Source organism: Pinus tabuliformis, chromosome Q (genome assembly GCF_031772625.1).
Source record: "Pinus tabuliformis cultivar Carrire ecotype Pingquan chromosome Q, CPIR1, whole genome shotgun sequence".
NCBI classification, from domain to species: domain Eukaryota; kingdom Viridiplantae; phylum Streptophyta; class Pinopsida; order Pinales; family Pinaceae; genus Pinus; species Pinus tabuliformis.
Window position 1 is genome coordinate 250637766 of NC_142296.1, and position 27810 is coordinate 250665575.

General features: G+C 40.9%; 1 protein-coding gene across 1 annotated transcript in view; it reads right to left on the minus strand.

Annotated features, from left to right (window-relative positions):
- LOC149219117 (chaperone protein dnaJ 10-like) overlaps positions 1-27810 on the minus strand; it is a 407942-nt gene that overhangs the window by 111737 nt on the left and 268395 nt on the right. The window contains exon 8 of the mRNA XM_089382533.1: positions 12335-12415. Coding sequence (XP_089238659.1) covers positions 12335-12415 — 81 coding nt within the window. The remainder of the gene's footprint in view (positions 1-12334; positions 12416-27810) is intronic.

Consider the following 27810-nt stretch of genomic DNA (forward strand, 5'->3'; position numbering starts at 1 on the left):
CATGGTGTCCATTTCGACAATGGAAGACAAAGTTTACAATGTGGCCTTCAGTGATGGCAAGGTACGTGTATGGAAAAAGAACTTTAAAGATGCTTTTACTCTTGGGTTTCAAGTTGATTCATTATATCAGGTCGATGGAAGTCTGCTGGGTGTCATGTCTTGTGACACATCTCTTCAGTCCGAACTATGGCATCGGAGGTTTGCTCACCTTCATTATAAAGCTCTACCCGATGTAAGAAAAATGGTGATCGGGATGCCCGAGTTCAGATTAGAGCAAGAAGGTGTATGTCTAGGATGTGCCGAAGGGAAGCTCAAAAGGGGACCATTCCCCTCAAGCCAAAGCAAGACCTTTGATATATTGCAGTTGGTTCACTCAGACATATCCGGTATGATGCATGTGAACTCCTTGGGAGGATATTTATATTACATCACTTTTACATATGATTATTCTCGCAAGACTTGGATATACTTCTTGAAAAAGAAGGATGAAGTATTCTCCTGGTTTCGGCACTTCAAAGCCTTGATCGAGAATCAAACCGAAAAGAAGATCAAGATCTTAAGGACTGATAATGGCACTGAATATGAATCCAATGAGTTTCATGACTTTTGCAAAGAGGCTGGCATTAAGAGGGAGACTACTACACCATATACTCCTGAACAGAATGGTGTGGCAGAAAGGAAGAATCGTACAATTGTGGAAGTCGTCCGTGCTATGCTCCATGATCAAAGACTTCTGAAGTTTCTATGAGCCAACGCTGAAAATACCGCCGTATATGTACAAAACCGATGCCCTCATCAAGCATTGGGTTCCAAGAGTCTCGAAGAAATGTTCACCGGTAAGAAACCTGACGTATCTCATTTTAGAATTTTTGGAAGCCCTGTATATTTTCATGTGCCTAAAGAAAAAAGGAATAAATTGGGTGCATCTGGAAAGAAAGGAATCTTCGTGGGCTATAGCAAAAATACTAAAGGCTATAGAATCTATGTAGCTGGTCAAAGGGAAGTCGAGATTAGTCATGATGTCACCTTTGACAAAGATATGGCTCTTAGAAAGGTAGACAATCTTCCTACTTTAAGGGGATCTAAAGAAGCCGACACGAGGGAACCGAACGAAAAAGAAGATGAGACGATGCCCGATGTGGAAGAACCTATGGATCCTATTGATCCTCCTCCGCAAGAGCCTTCCTCTTCTAGGAAGAGGCCTTCATGGCATAGGGGGACACTTGATGATGCTGAAGGACACATTGTACCTCGAGGAACCTTCCGTGAAAGTAAGAAGCCGAACAGGTATCAGGGATACATGACCATCATGAGATATGTACAAAACCGATGCCCTCATCAAGCATTGGGTTCCAAGAGTCCCGAAGAAATGTTCACCGGTAAGAAACCTGACGTATCTCATTTTAGAATTTTTGGAAGCCCTGTATATTTTCATGTGCCTAAAGAAAAAAGGAATAAATTGGGTGCATCTGGAAAGAAAGGAATCTTCGTGGGCTATAGCAAAAATACTAAAGGCTATAGAATCTATGTAGCTGGTCAAAGGGAAGTCGAGATTAGTCATGATGTCACCTTTGACAAAGATATGGCTCTTAGAAAGGTAGACAATCTTCCTACTTTAAGGGGATCTAAAGAAGCTGACACGAGGGAACCGAACGAAAAAGAAGATGAGACGATGCCCGATGTGGAAGAACCTATGGATCCTATTGATCCTCCTCCGCAAGAGCCTTCCTCTTCTAGGAAGAGGCCTTCATGGCATAGGGGGACACTTGATGATGCTGAAGGACACATTGTACCTCGAGGAACCTTCCGTGAAAGTAAGAAGCCGAACAGGTATCAGGGATACATGACCATCATGAGCACGATCATCCAAAATGAGCCTTCATCATTCACAGATGTTGTCAAGCATCAAGTATGGAAGGATGCCATGACCGAGGAATATGAGTCCATTATGAAAAATGATGTTTGGGATGTGGTCCCCAGACCCCAAGACAAAGTAGTTGTCACTTCAAAATGGCTTTACAAGATAAAGCATGCAGTTGATGGAAGTATGGAAAAGTATAATGCTCGTTTTGTCACTCGTGGCTTCTCCCAGAAGGAAGGTATAGACTATGACGAGATATTTGCACTTGTTGCTCGATATACCGCCATCCGCTCAATCATAGCCCTTGCTGCTTTGCAAGGATGGAACCTACATCAGATGGATGTCAAGACTGCGTTCTTACATGGTTCGATCAAAGAGGAGGTCTATGTGGAGCAACCCGAAGGATTTGAGATTTATGATCGAGAATCTCACGTGTGCAGGTTGAAGAAGGCCCTCTATGGGCTAAAGCAAGCTCCTCGAGCATGGTATGAGAGGATCGATAGCTACTTGATGAAGTTGGGATTCACTAGGAGTGAAGCCGACCCTAACCTTTACTTTAAGGTTATAGATGACAAGCCTCTCATACTGGTGCTATATGTTGATGACCTCTTTCTAACAGGTGCAGACCCTCTCATTCACGAATGTAAGAGGGAGCTGGTTGGATATACTCTATAACGTTGTAAGTAAATTTTGATGTTATTATTCTTGTCGCTGTATATTGCTAAAATTAGGGCTAGTTGTTGCATGATTGAAATGTGGAATTGAGCATGTGTTAGTTAATTTAATGTATGGGCCAATGTTATATGAATGAAATGTCCTAGAGATTATTTGTCTCGATAAGATTGCATCATTTTCTTTGAAGTATAAATGCTTGAAGGTCATTTTTCTTTTCTTTCTCTCAACGTTGGATGAAGCTGACTTTTTGGGCCTCCTTGATCAAGAAACCAAGTTCTTACTCATCATCATCCTTGATTCCATATCCCCAAGCGAATTAGGCACTGATCCTTAAAAAGGGTGGTCATCCCCTTCACCTTTTTCACCTTTTATCACTTTTTCCCAGGTCTAGCCCTCAAAGGTCACCTAGGGCATCAATTTCCCGGGAATTGACCCAAGGAAAAACTTCGATCTCCTACAGGCTACTATGCTGGTGGGTCCCATCCCTTTCCTCCAAATTTGAGGCAATTCTAACGATGGAATCTCCAGGAATCCCAAGCCCTAGCTCTAGGATCGAATTTTGCCTAGGCATCCCCAAGGCTAAACTTCAACAATATCAATTCAAACTTTTGAAGTCAATATTCTTGTTTGGTCCTTTCCTTTCACCTTGTCCAGGATAGGAACATTAATGATTGCTACATTCCATCCCCGAAACTGGACTAGGTCCACTTGGCCCCCTGTGGTCCCACATCTCAATAAAGATTATTTGTCAAGGACTATTTGGGAATCCAAGTTTCCCAAGGATTATAGGGATTGAGAACCTCGTCTACAAGCCTATTCCTTCTCCCTCAACCCTCTAATCCTCACCCCTTACCCCTGGATGATCAAATCCCTTGCTTAAAGAGCAAGCAAGTTCCATTCTTCACTCCATCCTTGGGAAAGGGTTTCCAAGGTCACTTTCCACCTATCCATCGATATATACTTTACAAGTGATCTTTACACTACCGGGACTCCTCCCATCGGTGAAAGGCCGTAAAGAGCAGGGAGACTTAGCTGTGGTGACAGTGGGCTAAGCCTCCACCGTTGCCCTTAACCTAGTAGTTTCCCTCTTAGAAACCTCTTTTAGGTACCCTGCTGGTTTGAGAGGTAACATTTTTGGCGCCGTTGTCGGGGATCAAAATGTGTGTTTTGTTTCCCATACGACACATTGACATATCATTATTGGTGACTCTGTTGGAAGAACAAAGCCCTAGTTCCTCATTAACTTCAAAGTTAATGCTTGTAGGGTGAAGAAAGCATCTATTAAGGCACCTACATTCACCCTAGCGACTCCGGTTTTGCAAAATCATAAGAAATGGATTATCTCGAGGAGCAGGGTTTTCCCCCTTCTCCCTATAAAAACCTCAGTACTGAAGAAGTACTAGAGCGCCGAAAAAGCAAAGCATGGATCAAAGGTTTGTTAAGTTATGGTATGTTCTATGCTTATAATAGTTTACTTCTTTTTCTTATTATATTCCACCGATTAGCAATCACATGTACATAAAGTAAAGTGCAGATAGAACATTAAACGATCGACAGAAAACAAGCCAAGACAAGAGACACAAGATGTGGCGACTAGCCAGGGACAAACCCCACAATGTGTGGGGAAACCTTTGATCAAATCTTCTTTTATCTTCAATAATTCAGCAGAGAGAAATAGTACAATAAATCTGATTCATATCAGCAGTAGCAAACCCTAGATCAGTAGCATCAGCATTAGCGGCTTCATTATCAAACTAGGGCAGACCATATCTCACAAACCGACAGTCGGATTGACTTCATTCCACCACCAAAAGTTTCGGCTTCCAGAGGAGGTTCAGATGAACCTACAGCACAGTTCAGATGAGGAGATTTTCTAGGCCACGCAAGTCAATCTTTACTTCTGCAGTTGCAGCTTCAGTTTCAGCAGTTTCCGGCTTCAAACTAGGGCAGTCGATATCTTGCAAACCGTTCGTCGGATTGACTTCATTCCACCACCAAAAGTTGCGGCTTTCAAAGGAGGTTCAGATGAACCTACAGCGCAGTTCAGATGAGGAGATCTTCTAGGCCACACAAGTCAATCTTTACTTCTGCAGTTGCAGCTTCAGTTTCAGCAGTTTCCGGCTTCAAACTAGGGCAGTCGATATCTTGCAAACTGTTCGTCGGATTGACTTCATTCCACCACCAAAAGATGCGGCTTTCAAAGGAGGTTCAGATGAACCTACAGCGCAGTTCCAAAGAGGAGATCTTCTAGGCCACGCAAGTCAATCTTTACTTCTGTAGTTGCAGCTTCAGTTTCAACAGTTTCCGGTTTCACATGTGTGAGAGAGAGAGACCCATTTCAGCGCAGTAGAGAAGAGACTCATATCTGCGCAGTAGAGAGAGAGAGATGTGATGAGATGAGTGAGTCCAAATGAGGAAAAGTCCTCTTATATTTATACACAACGTTGGTGGGTGAATAAATGCGACTGTTGGGCTTCTGAGCCTACATGAGTTGTAGGTCGGCTTGATAATAATTCCATAATCAAAATAAATTCATATCTCCATGAATACTTATCGGAATTGGATGATCTTTATATCAATCCTACACCTCTCGACGAGAGGAATCTAATAAAAATATTATTAGCCATGAATAAGATGACCCACATGAAGTTTTGCCCTGGTTGCCAATTTTAACACTCCCTCTCAACCATGGAGAACTTCATCTGCAATCTGTCTATCGGTCGTTACTATTCATCCATCAAATGCACTGCCTTGTACAGCCTGACCCTTGCCCTGCTCTGCTCTATTTTGCCTGTTCTGCTTTGTCTTGTTCTGCCCTGCACTGATCTGTATTGTTTTGTTCTGTTCTACTCTGCTTTTGTCCGAATTATGAAGAAGAAGAAATGATCGAGGATGTATCATACTGACTCAAAGTCAGTCTCAGAGTATGTACCACTAGTCCCAGACCAGTCTCAACCAACCCAAAGTCAGCGTCATAGTGAGTACAACTCCAATGGTCCCAGACCAATATCATCCTCCACTGACTCAAAGTCAGTCTCAGAGTATGTACCACTGATCCCAGACCAATCTCAACCGACCCGAAGTCAGCGTCATAGTATGGTACAACTCCTACCACTGGTCCCAGACCAGTATCATTGATCCCAGATCAATGGAGGTCATCCTAGCGTAGGGAGTACGGTAGTTAGTTACACGATGTGTCCATCGGTACTACTATGGTCCCTAACTTCATTTCCCTGCTCATTGATCAGATGAGAGGTACTTCCCATGAGTCCCAGACTGCATGGGTAGGATGCCTCGACAGGAGAACTAATCAATCCTGTCCTCACAGGAGAACACATCAATCCTGCTACAATTGCCATGGAGAACACATCAATCCAGGCCTCACAGGAGAACACATCAATCCTGCTACAATTGCCATGGAGAACACATCAATCCAGGCTACCATGGAGAACACATCAATCCAGGCTGCCATGGAGAACACATCAATCCAGGCCTCACAGGAGAACACATCAATCCTGCTACAATCGCCATGGAGAACACATCAATCCAGGCCTCACAGGAGAACTAATCATCCTGCTACACAGGAGAGCGAATCATCCTGTTCCACAAGAGAGCGAATCATCTTGTCCCACAAGAGAGCGAATCATCTTGTTCCACAAGAGAGCGAATCATCTTGTTCCAGTGCGCACCACCAGGGGAGGGTGAGTCACCCTGTGGTCGTATGTTGCTCCAGTAAGAACCACAAGCCCTCAGAGCTCCCAGAGCTCAATGTATGCAACATGCAGGACCATTGTATAAGGGTTTCTTGATGACTCCAAGTCGTCTGGGAAAATCACAAATTAGATCTTTCCTCGGGGCTTTGACAAGGTGTATCAACCTGTACATCATCTTAATGCGATGGAGCCTCCTTGCTCATCAACTTACCATATCCCAGATGATGTCTATCTGCTGGAGCAATCGACGAATACGGGATTCCTCAATAATCAAATCCCACCTCTGGTTGTTATAGAGAATCACAATGGTATCCAATGTAAATCCAAACAGCTCACTGAAGAGCTTTCGCAACCAGACTGCCTCACACGAGGTCATGCTAGCAACAGTATATCCTGCTTCAGCAGTGCTCAAATTCACCGACTTCTGCTTCCTGCTCATCCAGGATATCGAAGCAGATCCCAAGGTGAAACAGCACTTGGAAGTGCTCTTACGGTCCACCACACTGCCTGCCCAATCAGCATCAGTATATCCAAGTAGTCTCACAACTCCGACAGTGTATCTTAACCCATTGTGCCATGAAGATATCTTAGAAGATTCTTGGCATCAATCCAGTGAGGCTCAACCAAATATGAGCTCACAATGCTAGCTGCAAAACATATGTTCGGATGGAGGTTCACCAAGAACATCAATGTGAATGAGTTTATGAAACTCAGAGGCATTTCCCAAATCTGGTCCAACATCACTACCATATAACTTTTAAAAGTTAAGATCCTCGAGGTAGTCATAGGCTTGCAGTCCATCATACCAAATCTTTCCAATATCTTTACCACATATTTTCCTTGAGATAGGAAAATTTCTCCTGGCTTTTGCCACAATTCAAGTCCTAGAAAGTAGTGCATCAGTCCTAGTCTTTCATTTCAAATTCAGAGGCCAGCTCCCTCTTACATTTGTGAATGAGAGGGTCTGCACCTGTTAGAAAGAGGTCATCCACATACAACACCAGTATGAGAGGCTTGTCATCTTCAACCTTAAAGTAAAGGTTAGGATCGGCTTCACTCCTAGTGAATCCCAACTTCATCAAGTAGCTATCGATCCTCTCATACCATGCTCGAGGTGCTTGCTTCAGCCCATAGAGAGCCTTCTTCAACCTGCATACATGAGATTTTCAATCATAAATCTCAAATCCTTCGGGTTGCTCCACGTAGACCTCTTCTTTGATCAAACCGTGCAAGAACGCAGTCTTGACATCCATCTGATGTAGGATCCATCCTTGTGAAGTGGCAAGGGCTATGATCGAGCGGATGGTCGTATATCTGGCAACAGGTGCAAATATCTCATCATAGTCTATACCTTCCTTTTGGGAGAAACCTCGAGCAACAAAACGAGCCTTATACTTTTCCGTGCTTCCATCTGCTGCATGCTTTATCTTGTAAAGCCATTTGGAAGTAACAACAGTCTTGTCCTGGGGTCTGGGAACTACTTCTCAAACATCATTCTTTATGATAGACTCATATTCTTCGGTCATAGCATCCTTCCATACTTGATGCTTGACGGCATCTGAGAATGACGAAGGCTCATTTTGTATGATCGTGCTCATGATGGTTAGGTATCCTTGATACCTATTAAGTTTCTTACTTTGACGAAAGGTTCCTCAGGGTGCAACATGTCCTTCAGCATCATCAAGTAACCCCTTAAGCCATGAAGGCCTCTTCCTAGAAGAGGAAGGCTCATATGGAGGAGGATCAATCGGATCCATGGGTTCTTCTACATCAGGCATTGATTTATTATCCTTTTCTTTCGGTTCCCTGGTGTCGGCTTCTTGAGAGCTCCTCAAAGTCGGAAGATTGATCACCTTACTGAGAGCCATATCTTCGTCAAAGGTGACATCATGACTAATTATGACTTCCCTTTGACCGGCTACATAGATTCTATAGCCTTTAATATTTTCACCATAGCCCACGAAAATTCCCTTCTTTCCAGATGCTCCCAATTTATTTCTTTTCTCTTTTGGCACATGAAAGTATACAGGGCTTCCAAAAATTTTAAAATGAGAAACATCAGGTTTCTTACCTGTGAATTTTTCTTCAGGAGTCTTGGAACCCAATGCTTGATGAGGGCATCAATTTTGTACATATACGACGGTGATTGCAGCTTCAGCCCATAGAAACTTAGGAAGACTTTGATCATGTAGCATGGCTCGGACAGCTTCCATAAATGTGCGGTTCTTCCTTCCCACCACAACATTTTGCTCAGGAGTATGTGGTGTAGTAGTCTCCCTCTTAATACCAACCTCAGGTATGCCTAAGTGAACCAACTGTAATATATCGGAGGTCTTGCTTTGGCTTGAGGGGAATGGTCCCCTTTTGAGATTTCCTTTGGCACATCCCGAACATACACCTTCTTTCTCTACTTGGAATTCGGGCATCCCTGTTACCATTTGTCTTACATCGGGTAGAGCTTTGTATTGAAGGTGGGAAAACCTCCAATTCCAAAGTTCGGACTAAAGAGTTGTGTCACAAGACATGACACCTAGCGGACTTCCATCAACCTGATATAATGAATCAACACTAAACCCAAGAGTAAAGGAATCTTTAACATTATTTTTCCATATACATACCTTGCCATTGCTGAAGGTTACCTTGTAGCCTCTGTCTTCCATTGCCAAGATGGACACTAGGTTCCTTTTGAGGTCAGGTGCATTTAATACATCCTGGACTTTCTAGCCTTCTTGAATGGTTGTCCTCTTCCTCGATCTCCAGCTCTCCTCTTACCTTTGCTGTTGAATTTGTCATTCCTTTGATTTGCCATCAGAGGGATTTTGATCATCGTCCCGGTGTGAGTCCTTTCTTCTCTTTGCATGAGAAGAAAATGCAGCAAGAGGACCTTTAGGCATGGGCATTTCTTGCACTTCTTCCCTTGTTTCTTCTTGAATGCATCTAGCCATTAATTCCTCGAAACCAGGAATTACATTATAGTTCAGAAGAGTAGTCTTGAACACGTACCATTCGGATGGTAATCCTCCAAGAGTTGTGAGTGCCATTTCTCTGTCAGTAATAGTTTCCCCAATAGATAGGAGATCGTTCTTGATCTCGGTGATTCTTAAGAAGTATGCTTGCATACTTTCATCCTTACTCTTCTTGATTTACCTCAGCTTATTTCTAAGAAACAAAACTTGATTTGCATCATTAACTTTAAATAAACTCACCAGTCTATTGTAGATTTCCTTGGAGGTGTCCAGTTCAGAGATGTAGGACACCAAGTGCTTGTCGATAGAGTCCCGGATGATCTTCTATTTTGACTTCTCCATTTTTCCATTTGTTCCAGGCAGCAGCAGATGCATTTGATGGAGGCTCAACAATATTGCCTCTTACATGGTCCAGCACTCCTTGATCTTCTAGGGTTAGATCGATAGACATCTTCCATCCGTGATAGTCAGCTTTCTCACGGAGCTTGTCTTCGGCAGGAAAGAGTGTTGAGGACCCCATAGTTCTTTTAGGATAGCCTTGCCAATCTTCTCTTCGATGATTGCTCTTGCTCGGGCTTTGTGTTCACCTCAGCTCTGATACCATGTTAAGTTATGGTATGTTCTATGCTTATAATAGTTTACTTCTTTTTCTTATTATATTCCACCGATTAGCAATCACATGTACATAAAGTAAAGTGCAGATAGAACATTAAACGATCGACAGAAAACAAGCCAAGACAAGAGACACAAGATGTGGCGGCTAGCCAGGGACAAACCCCACAATGTGTGGGGAAACCCTTTGATCAAATCTTCTTTTATCTTCAATAATTCAGCAGAGAGAAATAGTACAATAAATCTGATTCATATCAGCAGTAGCAAACCCTAGATCAGTAGCATCAGCATTAGCGGCTTCATTATCAAACTAGGGCAGACCATATCTCACAAACCGACAGTCGGATTGACTTCAATCCACCACCAAAAGTTTCGGCTTCCAGAGGAGGTTCAGATGAACCTACAACACAGTTCAGATGAGGAGATCTTCTAGGCCACGCAAGTCAATCTTTACTTCTGCAGTTGCAGCTTCAGTTTCAGCAGTTTCGGCTTCAAACTAGGGCAGTCGATATCTTGCAAACCGTTCGTCGGATTGACTTCATTCCACCACCAAAAGTTGCGGCTTTCAAAGGAGGTTCAGATGAACCTACAACGCAGTTCAGATGAGGAGATCTTCTAGGCCACGCAAGTCAATCTTTACTTCTGCAGTTGCAGCTTCAGTTTCAGCAGTTTCCGGCTTCAAACTAGGGCAGTCGATATCTTGCAAACTGTTCGTCGGATTGACTTCATTCCACCACCAAAATATGCGGCTTTCAAAGGAGGTTCAGATGAACCTACAACGCAGTTCCAAAGAGGAGATCTTCTAGGCCACGCAAGTCAATCTTTACTTCTGTAGTTGCAGCTTCAGTTTCAACAGTTTCCGGTTTCACATGTGTGAGAGAGAGAGACCCATTTAAGCGCAGTAGAGAAGATACTCATATCTGCGCAGTAGAGAGAGAGAGATGTGATGAGATGAGTGAGTCCAAATGAGGAAAAGTCCTCTTATATTTATACACAACGTTGGTGGGTGAATAGATGCGACTGTTGGGCTTCTGAGCCTACATGAGTTGTAGGTCGGCTTGATAATAATTCCATAATCAAAATAAATTCATATCTCCATGAATACTTATCGGAATTGGATGATCTTTATATCAATCCTACACCTCTCGACGAGAGGAATCTAATAAAAATATTATTAGCCATGAATAAGATGACCCACATGAAGTTTTGCCCTGGTTGCCAATTTTAACAAGGTTGGATGCCTAAGTTCTCTCTCCTTTGACTCCACTACTTCTCTCCTTCGCTAGGTTCAGAAATCCTTCTTATGTGATGTACGAATGAGCTTTCGAGTAGGTCTAATGGGTCTCTTATTTATAGTTGTCTAGGACGGTCGAATAGGTGTCATTGGGAGGGCTAAGCCAACTTGTCCAAGGAGGGCCGACTTGGTCATCTTGTGGGCTTATGACTCATAATAAAAATTCAATCTCTTTCTTTTAGTCCAAATGGGACATGACACAAATAATTTTTCTTTTGATTGAAAAATAAATTATTTTGACCCTTGCATGAAGAACATACTTAACAAATCATAATAAATACATCAATGGTAAATATACATTATGAAGACCGAACCTATTTACAATTTCAGCATTTAGAGTTTTTTTCGATAATTTTGAGGATTTTGCCATGGAGGTCCATATTTCCATCTCGGTGGAAACTTAAAGGGGTTGACTTGCACATTTGGAGGTGGTGGAGAATCTACACAGTTTAAGGGATTTTGGAGGTTGACGTTACAACTTGGAAACTCTCTCTTCCCTATCTTATGGAGATGTCCCTCTCTTGTTTGATGCATTGGTCTATTTATCTTGGGTGAAGTTTTTTCTGTGTGATTAGGGAAGCCTCCAATAGCCTTTAGGAGGAGTTGAATTAAAGAGTGGGAATTTCTTTTGAGGCAATAGTGGGCACTTATCTTATGTGGAACCACCTTAGCACCTCAAAGGACCTTGTCAAGACCACTAGATTGAGCAGTAACAAGTTTCAAAGTATTTCGACTACATTTCCCAAGGATTAGGCATTGATCTACTTGAATTCACCATCATAGATTCAAATGCAAATCATAAACTCGTATGATGCTAAATCTGATTTTGTTTTCAATGGTTAATAAGGATTGATTTAGCAAACTCAACTAGGGAAACCCTCCTAGTCTAAGAGGAGATTTGGCCTAAAGTGAGAGAGGTGTCCACTAAGGTGAAAGTGGGTGGAACCTCTAAATTTCCCCCAAGGTTTGTACTCTGCATAATTTGGACAGATCTTTTGTGTAGGATTAGGTGGTAACTTGAACAAAAAATTAGTCACCTTCTATAAGGAGGAAAATGAAATTCAAAATGGGGCATTCCACAAAAATGTCATATAAAAAATTGTTTTTACCAATCCTAGAGATTTAAAATTACCTTTACAACATTAATCAAGATCCTCGAGAAAAAATTCAAATTATTTAAATCCAATGGGAAAAGAAATTCAAAAATACATACTTGAAAAATCTTCCCAAGAGTTTTCAAACCCTTTGCGCGAGCCCTGAGTTCTTCCTTTCTAATTGTATCATCTTGCAAGACCTACCAAGAACATACAATTATAAGCTATGCTGAAAAAATAAAAGGCAAACCATAAAATAACTTAAGTAGAAAAATAACTACATTAGAAAGAAAAAGCATAAAATAACTTTATTTAAATAGAAAAACAACTACATTAGAAAGGAAAAACCTAAAATGACCTGGTTTAAGTAGAAAAACAGCTACATTAGAAATGCAAAGCTAAATATAATGAAATCATTTGAAATGTTAATTCTGATAGTTTAAGAGAAGCCAATATTCACAACACAAAGAAAATTCAAAAAATAGCTATGTGACTCTAGTTTAAGAGTATATTATTCACAACACAAGTAAAATTCAAAGAATATAAGGTACGAGTACTTTAATGTGATTTTTGGATAAACAGAAATAAGGCATTATAAGGACGTTGTATGAGAATAGATACGGGCGACATGTCATTCAATTATGGTGCACTAGCTTGCAACTAAAGTCGTTAAAACTTAAAAGCACAAAGAATAATCAAAGCGAGGAGGCATGGGATTCATAAAAAAAGTGAAGGTTCTAGTGAAAGTAGATATGTTTACACTTCAATCCCCCGGCTATTTATCAATAAAGAGACAATTTTATCCCACTTGTAAATCCAAAGCTCTTTCCAACAAACTAGATAAGTTTTGTTGATCTATTTTTCTCTAACATTATCACCATCATATGTTGCTTGTTCCTACCCCAAATACCATACTTAGTCATTTTCGTGAAAAGTAGTGTGTGAAATAAGTTTTGTTGATCTATTTTTCTCTAACATTATCACCATCATATGTTTCTCGTTCCTACCCAAATTCCATACTTAGTCATTTTCGTGAAAAGTAGTGTGTGGAATCTTTTCATGACCCTACGTTCTGCACACCTCTCCATCTTCTCCACACTCCCCCCTCTGCACATCAATCACCCACACATTACTCCATGCTTATCCAATTTTCAATTGTGAGGAAGACCCACACATTCAACCTTCTGCACATCTATTTCTTTGCACATAAAAAGCTTCCACAAAGGCATACTATAATACCCTCTCTTACCTTATACTCCATACTTATTTAAAATCAATTGCTTTCTCCATTCAAGGCTAATTGAAAGATCATTTAAGAAATTCCTATCTCCAAGGTGTAAAGAGGTTGATATTGTACTACATGAATTATGCGTTAGTATGCCACCCAAAAGACATACCATGGGTCATTAAATTCTTGTTATCATTCTCACATGGCCCGATGAAGATGGTATGAGATGAAGGGATGTATTACTAAATCATGTTGTAAATCAAGATTTATACAACTAGGAGCTTTGTAAAAGCCTTTGATTTGTCACGTATATCTAAGTGCATTGAACAAATAAGCAATATGGCAAGTAAAAGGAAGGAGGCCATTTGTGGGGATACAACTAATTCACTTGCACGACAGGATAGGAACTTCCATTGGTCATCCGCCTATCAGTGGTATTTGAATTTGAGTACAAAGGAGAAACAAAATAATAAAATGTGGAATGTTGTATTTGTTGAGAAATATAGCGCAACTACATTAGGGTGATTTCTCTTACTTTGATAACTGCTTGTCAAGTACTTTTACTTAACTTGATGTACTTGTAGTTAGCTTCTTCCTTTTCTTGATTATATTTATGTTCATATCATCAAACAACTAAAAAACTATGAAGATCAATGAGACAAGAGGACACAAAATATAGCCTGCAAGCCAAGGCCAAAACCTCTCTTATTGAGAGGAAAACCCACAAGAATTCTTCTCTTCCTATAAAATCTTCAAATGATGAATTGCAAGACCTAAGACCCTTGTCAAAGATCCCTCCAATTCCAAGTCAAACCTCTTTTTGATGAACTTGCTTCTCACAAAGTCACCCCCAATTCAACCTACTTCAAAACTTCAGATTTCGACCTCTTCAAAAATTCAGTTGTTGCTTCAAGACTGTGATTTACGGCCTCTATTGCAGAAACCCTACTTCCGCATGTGTGAGAAAAGATGGTGAATTTGATCTCCTTCTTCCTTTGCTTGATGAGCTTCTCTTTCCTTGATGATTTAGCTTTCAATCTTGATGCTTCTTGACACTATGTTCAGCTCCTTGATGTGACTGCAATTCGGTCTAGATGCAATTCATAGATGCCCTAATTCCTTTTTGCACTTGTAAGCTATGTTGCTAGGAAATGTGGGTTCGGGGACGGGGACGGGACAGGGACGGAATTTTTGGAAACAGGGTGCGTGGGTTCGTCAGGTAATATAATAATATTAAATTTTAATAATTATATTTTATAAATTATAAATTTATAAATTATAATTAATAACATATATGAAATTTTCAAAATGCCTATCCACATATTTCCAAAGGATATTGTGGACTTGCTGAAGACATTTTTTATTTGCAAATTTTGGAAGACAATTTGAATCTGTTTAACAAAATTCAAAGTAAAAGTTATGTTAATAGATGTTAATAATAAATATTAATGAGAGACTAAGCTATATTTTATGACAGCATAACATTCTTTTGAATCTTTTCTGTGTAACCATGCTATGTGAGAGAGCTCAAGGCTACTACTAAAATTGAAAATTCAAAATGCACCTGGAAGTTACCGTGCCACTGCCTACATATCTCTCAAAGTAGCTTCATAGGTTCATGATTTTAAAAGTGTTTTAGCTCTACTGCAGTGTTCAAAATGCATTCAAAATGCCTCAATCTATTTCTCTCATTGGCCATGGTAGTGGCTATCGAACTAATTGGATGAAGTAATGTTTATTTTTCTGCTAACCCTTCCTATGGCTAGCTGTGAAGATTTTCATGAAGGAACTGTTTTAGTTGTGAATAACTGAATAACTTTGAACTTTGAATTATCCTGCCATTAATCTATGCTCTGTCATTTACCTGCACACTGCAGCATGGCGCTGCTGGTCAGGAGCACATTACTTCATTATGCATAAGTTGTAGAGCTTGCAAAGGACTTTGATCGTCTGCAAGATACAGCTTAAGTTGAAGAAACCTGTTCACATCGCCAAGGATGGAGCCACTTTCTCCAACTTTGAAACTCTTCCATGCAGTGAAGGCAGAGTTATAACTACCATTCCCATTCCTTTTTAACAATGTAAAATCTAACACGTGAGGTATCAAGCCAGTACCTATCTGGTTAAGTAAAATCGGCACAATGAATAATACCGCTCAGTGATTTCGTTAAGGCCAACTTACTCGGTGCCATAGTTACACTTAACACGGGAGTTAACCAAACTCAAGGTCCATGCACCCAGTAAATTTATATGCTGATCCTTATGCAGGAATATTTACATATCTTTATATTTCTCAGTTTCTGTCAGTCACTTGGTTTTTATCTCCTCCATCTAGATGTTAGGATATTCCGACACATAGGATATAGTTAAGTTCAACTTGGTCTAGTATAGAGTTAGGTTAGAGTTAGGTAAAGTGTGTTTCTTTACCGTTGTACATTTTGTAACTTACAATCCGACGGTCACGATATGTAGTGATCCGACGGTTCACTCTCACCTCGGTATTACCGACACTTGATCCGTGGCTTGACACCCGATTGGTCCATGAGTTCTATTTAAAGCGCATGGAGGGTCATTGTTCGGGTAATCCGTGCATGAGAGAAGCTTATGTAAATTTTCATTCTTTGATTAATAAATTGTCTGTACCCACGTTGGGACAGGCGTGGACTGTTTCCCTCCTTGCACTCTGAGGGTTTTAACCACGTCAAAAATACTGGTGTATTGATTTGAGATCTGGTTGTGAGCGGTGTCCTTTTGGTATTCTTCTGTGGAACTTACCCTGTAAATTCCTACATGGTATCAGAGCTATTTGAGGGCCGCGTCCGTTGGTGATCCAAATCTGAAGCCGGTAGAACTGCATGCGGCTGTCGTTTCCTAGATCTGCTGTTTCTGACTGCTTTCGGGCCGAGAGGACTGCTCTGTTGCGTTCGGAGCATCTGTTTCAGTGAGGAACCCCTTTCGTTTCACGCGAAAAGGTTTCCGGTAGCCCTAGCTGCGTCATTTTTCAGATCGGGAGGTATACAGTGTTTTTTTTTGCAGTTTACTGTCATTTTCTCTCTGCTTATTTCGGTTTCGGTTTATTTAGCCTTTTTTTTTTTCCGGATCTATACCTTTCATTTCTGCGTATGCTCTTTGCCCTGCGACTCTGTGCGATCTGGGCAAATCAGAAACAGAAAGGAAGGATTTTTCTCATGCGTATGCTCTTTTCCCTGCACCTTAGTGTGATCTCGGAAAATCAGAAACATTGAGGAAAATATTTAGTTTTTCGGCTAAAGCTAACTTTGAGATTTTTTTTTTAAATTTCTAGTTTTTTGGCTAAAGCTAACTTCGAGCCGTAAGGTTCGTTTTTCTTTGGATATTCGTGTTGGGTTTTGTGTTTTGTGTTTTGTAGGGAAAAAGAGTCTTCCAAGGCAAGCACGCAAATCGAGGGCCCCCCCCCCCCCCCCCCCCCCTCTCTCTCTTCTCTCTCTCTCTCTCTCTCTCTCTCAAATTTTTTGTATAGATCAATTGGTTCAAAGACTTTTTAAGAGAGTAGAGGTCTTGGGTTCAAGTCTCCATTTTGTGGGGGCGGATTTTTTCATTCCCGCACATTCGCGCACTTTGCCGGCAACGTCAACAATTTTTTTTTCAAAAAGCCATAACTTCTTCATCCGGAAGCCTTTTTCAGAGCCGTTTTTTTTAAAACCGCCTATTTTTTCGAGATCTATCCATTGGACCACTTACTTTCAGCATCTTCAGCTTCAGTTGTTTTCAAAAATGGAAAGTCCATGCCAAGTCATTCTTGACAGCACTAACTACTTCCAATGGGTCGCCTACATGGAGATTTACTTAGAAGTAAAGGTCTCTTCAGAATAGCCACAGACCAAGAGAAGAAACCAAAGATGAAGACAAGGCCGGAAAAATGGGAAAATAGACAAGATCAAGCACGTGGTTTGATAGGATGTCTGTTTCTCCTGATCTTAGATTCCACATTGCAGAACTTGAACTCCTCATGAAGCATTAGAAAAACTTGCTAAAGTTTTTGGGATTAAAAATGAAATTAGATCCCATCAACTTGAAAATGAGCTGCTTACTTTGGATCCTAATAATTTTTCTTGCATTGAAGATTTCTTGTCAAATTCAAGAACCTTAGATATCTCTTGGAAGGTGTTAAAGTTAAGAAAGATGATGGTAACCTTATTTATTCCATCCTCACTAAGTTAGGGACCAGCCTACTCTGTATTTGTTTCCACTTTCCATTCTACCAGGGAAGCTTTCATTTGTCAAGGCAAAGACTACAAAGCCCCTTCCTTTGACTCCTTTTGTGATTCCTTAATAAGAGAACAAGAAAAACTCTTACACCTTGGTCTTCTTAATCTTGGAAACTCTTCCACAAAAGCGTTAGCCGCCCAGCAGTATCCAAATTCAAAGAATCCTAAGAAGTCTTATCCTCAAAGGAATGGTCCTAAACCAACTCAGCCTCAAAATGAAAGATCATTTCAGCAATATGATAAGCCCATAAAAACAAATGGAAGAAGACTGATAGACATTGTAACTTTTGTAATCGAGATGGCCACTTAGAATCTAAATGCTTTAAGAAGATGGAAGCCTTGGAAGCCGCAATGAAGAAACATAACATCCATCTGGAGCCTACTTCAACTTCAACTTCCGGAACGGCATTTTCTGCATGTCATCGTCAATCATCTCAGTCTGGTTATGCATTAAATGTATCTTCTTCTTCTTCTCATTCTCATGAGTGGCTCATTGATTCTGGAGCCTCTTGTCACATGGCCAAAAACCAAGCCATGTTTTCTTCTTTAAATGATTGTAACACCAAAAATATATATGTTGGTGATGATAGATCTCTTAATGTTGTAGGGACTGGAACTGTTCATCTAGACAATGGTCAGTTCAATGATGTATTATGTGTTCCAAACTTATCCTGCAACCTTCTATCTGTCTATCAGATAACTCATTCAGGTGAAGGTAAAATTGTTGAATTTTCACCTCATGATGTTGTAATCAAGGATCTAAAAGATCCTAAACAGATTCTAGCTACTGGTCTTGCTGATGATTCCAAAAGGTTGTATAAGTTTCACAACTTTGGGTCATCCCATCTTCCCTCAGTATTTGTTGCTCATAATGATGAAGTGAGCAAACTTTGGCATGAGCGGTATGGTCACTTAAACTATCGCTCCCTTCAGCATCTATGTAAAGAAAAATGGTGACAGGTCTTCCTATGGTATCTTGCAAAGATGGTGTTTGTTCCGGATGTGTACTCGGAAAACATCATCGGGACAGTTTTGACAAACGTGCCTCTTGGCACGCCTCAGCCCCTTTACAGCTTGTGCACAGTGATTTATGTGGTCCTCTTCCTGTTGCTTCATTCTCTGGCTGCAAGTACTTCTTAACTTTCATTGATGATTTCTCCAGACGCACTTGGGTATACTTCTTAAAACTCAAGAGCGAAGTATTTACCACCTTTTTGGCCTTCAAAGCATTTGTTGAAAAAACAATCTGGACATCAAATTCTTAAGCTAAGAACTGATAATGGTGGAGAATATGTTAAAATGCATTCATCACTTTTGCACCGAAAATGGAATTCAAATGCAACATACTGTTCCATACACTCCACAACAAAATGGTGTAGCTGAAAGGAAAAATCGCACCTTAAAGGAAATGGCTAATTGTATGCTGCAATCTAAAGGACTCAGTCTTAGTTTTTGGGCCGAAGCAATTAATTGTGCAAATTATATAATCAATCGCACTCCTACTAAGGTTCTAGAGAATATCACTCCAGAAGAAGCTTGGAGTTCCATTAAACCAGATGTAAGTCACTTTCGTGTGTTTGGAAGTGAAGCATGGGCCCATATTCCAGATGAAAAGCATAAAGCTTTAGAACCTAAGAGTGAGAAATGTACTTTTGTTGGATATTCTGAAGATGTAAAAGGTTATAGACTTATTCCATTTAAGTCCAAAAATGTTATCATTAGAAGAGATGTAAAATTTGATGAAAATAAATCGGCCTGCGAGCCTAGTCCGGCGGATGTGCCACCTCTTCCATCTCTTCTATCTTTGAAACATTTCTTCTTCAGATGATGAAAGCGAGGATGATAATCCTTCCCCACCTTCTCAGGATCCTCAACTTCCAAGATGGGTCCGTGCTACTCGGGATGCAGCAGGTGATCTTGCCGGTGATCCTACAGATCAGCGACGTACACGTTCTCAGTTTGAAAGAGCCTCTTCTTTACTGGCTCAAGCTCCAGTAAATCATGATCCTGACACTTTTGCAGAAGCTTCAGGCCATCCACATTGGGAAGCAGCTATGAATGAAGAATATCATTCATTGATGACAAATGATACATGGGATCTTGTTCCTCTACCAAAGGGACGCAAACTTGTTAGATGCAAATGGGTTTACAGAACCAAGTATGGACCAGATGGGAAAGTTAATAAACATAAAGCTCGTCTAGTTGCTAAGGGCTTTTCACAGGTTGAAGGCATTGACTACACTGAAACCTTCTCTCCAGTTGCCAAAATGAACTCTATCCGCCTTGTTCTTTCCCTTGCTGCCTCTTTAAAATGGGAAGTCCATCAAATGGATGTTAAATCTGCCTTCTTGCATGGGGACTTGCAGGAAGAAATCTATATGGAACAACCCATTGGCTTCATACAAACAGACTCCAGCCTCGTTTGTCGACTTAAGAAATCCCTTTATGGCCTCAAGCAAGCTCCTCGAGCTTGGTATGCCAAAATGGATAGCTTTCTTTTAGAATCTGGCTTTTCTAGGTGTCATTCTGACAATACTGTCTACACCAAGAAAGTGGGCAACTCTCATCATCCTTGTTCTTTATGTTGATGATCTTATTCTTACTGGTAGTGATCCCAACCTTATAAACCATGTGAAGTCCAGCCTTAAAAAAGAAATTTGAAATGACAGACTTAGGACACTTACACTATTTTCTCGGTCTTCAAGTCTTGCAATCCCAAGAGGGTATTTTCCTTTCCCAGTCCAAGTATGCTTGTGATATTCTTCGTCATTTTCACATGGAAGACTGTAAGCCAGCCCCTTCTCCCTTTCAGTCTGGAGTCAAACTTTCAGTCTCTTGTACTTCTCCTGAAGTTGATGCTACCTTATACCGTCAACTTGTCGGAAAACTCTTGTATTTAACCCATACTCGTCCTGATCTTTCCTTTGTTGTTGGCCTTGTTGCTCGTTTTATGCAAAACCCCGTGAAAGTCATTGGAAAGCAGCTAAAAGAATACTTCGTTATGTTCGAGGTACAATACAGTTTGGGATTCATTACAGTGCCAAAGCAGCTCCTCTGTTAGTTGGTTTCACTGATTCTGATTGGGCTGGTGACCTTGATGATCGGAAGTCTACTGCCGGTTATGTCTTCACTCTTGGTTCAGGACCTATTACATGGGCTTGTAAGAAACAGGCTGCCATTTCTCTTTCGTCAGCAGAAGCAGAGTATCGTGGTGCCGTGGAAGCTAGTAAGGAAGCCTTGTGGCTTCGTCAGATCCTATCAGAGTTTGGCTTTGAGCAGCAGCATCCAACCACACTTTGGTGTGATAATCAAAGTGCCATTCAGCTATGCAAAGATCCAGTCCAGCATCAGCGCAGCAAACACATTGAACTACACATGCACTTCATCAGAAAGCTCATTCTTGACCATGTTCTTGAAGTGCAATATTGTCCAACGGATGATCAGGTTGCAGACATCTTCACAAAGGCTCTCACAGAGGCGAAGTTCACTAAACTTCGATATATGCTTGGAGTTCAGGAAGTTGTCACTAAGGGGGGATAGGCTCTAGTGCCTCCTTCCTTCTCCTATTGTGTCATATTTGTAAATCCTTCAATCCTATCCCAAGTTGTTCTTAAGGGGGGATGTTAGGATATTCCGACACATAGGATATAGTTAAGTTCAACTTGGTCTAGTATAGAGTTAGGTTAGAGTTAGGTAAAGTGTGTTTCTTTACCGTTGTACATTTTGTAACTTACAATCCGACGGTCACGATATGTAGTGATCCGACGGTTCACTCTCACCTCGGTATTACCGACACTTGATCCGTGGCTTGACACCCGATTGGTCCATGAGTTCTATTTAAAGCGCATGGAGGGTCATTGTTCGGGTAATCCGTGCATGAGAGAGAAGCTTATGTAAATTTTCAATCTTTTGATTATTAAATAAATTGTCTGTACCCACGTTGGACAGGCCGTGGACTGTTTCCCTCCTTGCACTCTGAGGGTTTTAACCACGTCAAAAATACTGGTGTTTGATTTGAGATCTGGTTGTGAGCGGTGTCCTTTTGGTATTCTTCTGTGGAACTTACCTTAAATTCCTACACTAGACAGGTATTTATATCATATCTATATTTATGTAACCCTTAGTCACTCATTCTGAGCCCTGTTCCTACCAACCTTTTAGATTAGGACGTTATATATCATGGTATTGATAACCAGGCACACTGCATATGTCATATACATAGTTGGGGGCAGTAATACGCTCTTGAGGCTCCCATTCCACCACAGCGAGCTTGTAAAACGGTCTACTATCCTAAGTTCAGTAATTTCAGCAATTTAAGAATGCTTATTCAACGAATGTCTGAGTTATAGATGTAGTATTAAGGTCACTGATCTTATTTTAACAGTGCTATGGTTTGATTTAACAATGAAGCACTAAAGGTACTCAAGAAGAGTATAGTTGGATTCATTTGAATGTGGTTTCCTGTAGCTGAAATGTGCATATATTTGTTTCTAGGGCAATCAAATAACTGAGCTATGCCCTGTCCGATGTTGCAAGTTATAAATCATTAAATTAAGAATATAGTTTTTTTTATGAAGAACCCAAAGAACCCAACCGAAGAACCCAAAGAACCCAAGAACCCGAAGAACCCGAGAACCCAAGAACCCATTAAAGGAAAAGAACCCAATTTTTTTTTTGAAGAACCCGGTTCTTCATGTAAGAACCCGGTTCTTTTGGGTTCTTCTGAGAAGAACCCGTACCCGAATCCGGTACTTGGGTGCGGGAACCCAGGACGGGTTCGAGAACCCCACCCCCGGGTGCGGGAACCCGTGCAACATAGCTTGTAAGAATTTTAGCCCTAAAACAGTCCTCCAAAACCTTCGTTGCTCAGTTTTAGCACGTGTCATTTTTATGTGTGTGTGTGCTAGTAATTTCTTAGTTTCCAAAGTTATTTTTTCTATAGTTTATTTGTGAAAATCATAGTGTGAATTATATGGTATTTTTCGTAGCAAACTACAAATAAATTGTTAAATAAATTAACAATTAGAAAAATAATTTCTAGTTGCTGTGATAGATGAAATTTTCACATCATATTAGAGCGTGAGTGATTAGTCAGGAATATCAGAAGCGAAAGAGGGAATTTCTCTATTCAGTAGGAGCAACAGACCGAAATTCCTAGAGGCAATGTAGTCCACTGCCAGGCAGGCTGAGTTACTTGGGGAAGTTCGATTTTCCAGTGTAGAGTGGCAGAAAAATTCGACTTTCCAAATTAAGTGATTCCAGCACACAGAGGGAGTAGCAGTAGATCAGATTTTCATTGAGCAAATTCCTTGGTTGGACACATAGGATTTTTTCAGTAGTTTACAGTTGCAAAATCCATGTCGGGTGGAAGAGAAAAGCATACAAGACAGAGGGAAAATTTCTCTAAGGGAACTTCGAGTCTCAAAAGTTCGATTTTTCCAGGTGGATTGGCAGTAGCAACTAGAAAATATGCACATTCCAGGAGGGAGTGCATGTAGCAAACCAACAGCCAAGAAGAGGGAAAGAGGGAGTTTCCAACAGCTTTCGTTATGGCCACGGCAAGGCTTAGAGATCAAGATAGGTTGGAAAGAGCCTCCAACTATGTCATCTCGAAGGTTGGGATGTCCTTCCTTCTAGATGAATATGGCCTGAAAGCCTATGTGGGCAATGTGATAGCAGTTCCCAGGATATGTTACCCACCATTTTGTGGGTGATATACCTAGGAAAAAAAATTCTCCAAGATGGTGCTCAGCCAGCAACCAACAACCCCTTGCAACCACCAGTTAGCTTGTTGTGCCATTTCTCCGTCACCTAAACTAGCCATGTGGTCCCTCACCCATCTGCCGTGATCATATGTCTGAAGGTGGGCCTCCTGAAACTAAAGGTATGCCTTGTCATTTGGTAATTGAGTATTGTAGTTTGTTTATCATGATTCATGGACACTTTTGGGCATGGATTAATGGGGGGATTCGGCGGAAATAATGGGTTAGGTTTGTGATCTTGTCCCCTATACCCCTTTGGACATTAAACTTGGATTCTAGCTCCGTGGGATCTCTTTTACTGACCATTTGGCTTTAGGGATGGTATTTCATAGGAAACACTGTTTTTGGTTGTGTGTCCCATTCCCTTATTCACTTATATTAACCCCTTTCCACATTTTATTACCCCATTTCATCATTTCTCCTACTTGGGTCCACATACGGTTAGCTCGCACCTTCCCCTTACCCACACCTTGGGTCAGGCCTGGAATGATGCCCCGGAGGTTAATGCAATTAAAACGAAAGACAAAATCATATTTGGCCACATTCAACAGGAAAATGTACCATAAAATGAAAAAGATGGTTGGGACAAACACATTTAGCACATGGGAAAAAGCCAATACATGAGCTCTACCCCATCATAATGGCCATCACCCTGGTTCCTATAGGTTTTATGAGGCTCCATCATATAGGAACCCATGATTGTCCCAACCCCTGGTGGGCAATGAACTACCCTACCTTAAAAATGGGTATTAACTATTATATGTTATGCATCATGCTCTTACCTCTAAAGCCCCGAGCAGTTAATCAAAGAAAATCATAAAAGGGCAAAAGGCATATAAATAAGGGTGTAAAAATCAAGGTTGAGGCACCTCATGTACCACGATTTCTCCCTTCTATACATTATAAACCCAAGTGTGGGCTTCCCTTTTATTAGCTACCCTTGTACCCCAGCATGTGGCCTAGGGTTGCCCCTTCTCATCCCCTACTTCATTCACCTATCTGTCACATGCCACCACCTTTTGAAGGATGTATCTTGAGCATATTATCCCCTTTAAAGGTGGAAGCCACCTAATAGGATACTTGGTTAACCCAATTTGGAGTTTAGGAGACATTGGCACATCCCGAAGCCCATTATGGAACGACAGGCCATTATGAACTCCCCACCTATGGTCCATGGTTGGTAAGCTCATTTACTCAGTTTCCACAATGTCTTGTTGTACTAGAAGGCTAGGGGATGCATTGGATCTTATGCAAGATTGCAGATGGTCTCCACCTTGGGTTTGGTCTCCCTATACGTGGTCCTAATCCTCCAGAGAGCTACATTAGCACATGTAGGATGTGTGTTGAGAGCCATGGGCCTCCACAGCAATACAAAACACTACATGGAAACCCGAGGATGGTTAGAGATGCTCAAGATACTCCCATTGGATGAGGAAGATGCGCCTAGTTCATCTTTGCCCAGTCGGCCCCACAGATGTATCATGGACTTGGTAACTAACCCGAAACTTGTAGGACGATGTCGCATCCCCTACACGATTATTAGAGCCCTTGTAGATGGTTTGTAGGCATCTTCGACTCATTTGGAGACGCATGAGGTTATTGTTGTGCCCCCACACCCATTGGGAGCACCACAGGTTTATTATTTTGAGAACAAGGGGCCAACCACTTCTCCATCACTTTTTGAGGGTCCTACTCTTCATTATGGCACCCATGGATCTCATTAGGCCTATTAGAGGGCCCTACAACATCCATGGATTATTATATGACCTCTTGAGAGGCTTATTCTTTTCATTTGTGAGCTAGTTTGGTGGGCTTGTCACCAAAAGTTAGATTATTAGAACATTATTTTATTTTTGGGGCTTGTGTAGGCCAAGGAGGCTAATTCAAACTCCTCATTAGTTTATAAATACAAGTGAAATGAGTTCATTTTCTCATCATCACTTTGGATTAGATCTCTTCTCTCTCTCAAGAATTTCACACTTTTTCTTGGAGCATGAATTGGAGCTTTATGGATGAATTTTGATGTGTGGATTTCGTTTATCTTGTCTTGGAGCTTCTCTCTTGTCAAATTGTGGATGGTTGGATATATTATATTACATGTAAGTACATGATTTTAATGTTATTCTTGTTTTACCTTGTAATATACATTGGACTGGTATTTTTCGCTATTTTTAGGGCTAATCGTTGCATGCATTTACTTCTTTAAATTGTGGAAATTTGCCTCTATTATAGCATCTCTCAATGTATGGGCCATGTAATGTGAACAAAATCTCCTAGGGGTAAGTCCAATAAAAAGTTGACCTTGATAATCCATCACCTTTTGCACATAGAAGTATAAAAGCTGCAAGATTACTTCTCTTTGACCTGGAAGGCTAGTGAAGTAGTCTTAAGGCCTCCTTGACCAAGAACCAAAGGTCCTCATTCATATTCATCATAGACTCCATTCTCCCAAGACTAAGGAAATGATCTACCAAGAGGTGGTCACCTAAAATCATACCCTTTTTCACCTTCTCCTAGGTTTAGCCAAGTTGGGTCACCTAGGACATCATTTTCCCGATGAACTAGCCCTCCAAACTACGATCTCCTAGCCCCTCCTGCGCTGGTGTTTCCTCAAGACCTCCTCCAAATTTGAGGCCATTTCGACAGTGGAGTTGAGAGAAAATCCAAGCCCTAGCTCCGAGATCAAACTTTTCCCTAGCATTCCTAAGGCTAGTGCCTCATAGGATCAATTCATAACCTTTAAGTGAAAATTCTTTCTTTGATCCTTTCCCCTACCTTATCTAGGGTAAGAACATCATTGGTTGCCATACTCTTTACTCCTACCCTAGACTTGGTCCACTTAGTCCCATGTGGTCCCTATTACTGCTCAAACTAGCAGGAGACCTAAAGGGGATCCCTAAAGAGAAAATGCTAGACCAAGGGCAACAAATGGAGACTTAGCCCACTGTCACCTCAACTAAGGCTCCCTACTATTTATGGACTTTCACCAATGGGAGGAGAGCCATTATTTATGGAGGCAATGAAGGATAAATCAATGGATGGATGTGGATGACCCAAATGATCCCTTTCCAGAAGAGGGTGAAAGATTGAGCTTGCTTACTTTCTAAGAAAGGTGCAATATCTTCTAGGAGAAGGATGGGGGGATTTGAGGGTTAGGTTTGGGGAGTATGACTTGTGAAAGAGTTTCTCAATCTCTAAAATCCTTATTGAAATTGGTATCCCAGATGGTTCTTGAAGAATCATCTTTTCAAAGGAACAGTACCACACAGGACCTAGTGGACCTAGCCTAGGTTAGGGGGAAAGAGTTTAGCAACCAATGATGTTCTTAACCTATACAAGGTAGGGGAAAGGATCAAGGAAAGAATATTCGCTTAAAGGTGTTGAATTGATCCTATGAAGTACTAGCCTTGGGGATGTTAGGCAAAGTTTGATATCGGAGTTAGGGCTTAGCTTTTCTCCCAACTCCACTATCAGGATGGTTTCAAAATTGGAGGAGGCCTTGAGGAAACACCATCGTAGGAGACCCTAGGAGATCAAACATTTTGAAGGGATAGTTTGTCGAGAAAATGATGCCCTAGGTGACCCAACTTGGCTAGACCTGGGAAAATGTGAAAAGAATGAGATTTTAGGTGACCAGTTCTTGGTAGATCAGTGCCTTAGTCTTGGCAAAATGGAGTCTATGATGAATATGAGTGAGGGACTTTGGTTCTTGGTCAAGGAGGCCTCAAGACTTCTTCGCTAGCCTTCTAGGTCAAAGAGAAGCAATCTTGAAGCTTTTATACTTCGATGTGTAAAGAAAATGGATTATCAAGGTCAATTCATTAATAGAATTATCCCTAGGAGATTTCGTTCACATTAAATGGCCCATACATTGAGAGATGCTATAATAGAGACAAAATTCCACAATTTAAAGCAGTAAATTCATGTAGCAATTAGCCTTAAAAATAGCGAAATTCCCAGTCCAATGTATATGACAAAGTAAAACAAGAATAACATTAAAGGCATGTACTTACATGTAACAGAATATCCAACCATCCACAATTGACAAAAGAGAAGCTCCAAGATAAGATAGACCAATATCCAGACATCAAAATTCATCCATAAAGCTCCAATTCACCCTCTAGAAAAAGTGTGAAATTCTCAAGAGAGAGAAAAGCTCCAGTCCAAAGTGATGATGAATAAACGAACTCATCTTACTTGTATTTGTACACTAATGAGGAGTTTGAATTAGCCTCCTTGGCCTACATAAGCCCCAAAAATAAAATAATGTTCTAATAATCTAACTTTTGGTGACAAGCCCACCAAACTAGCTCATAAATGAAAGAATAAGCCTCTCAAGAGGTCAAATAATAATCTAT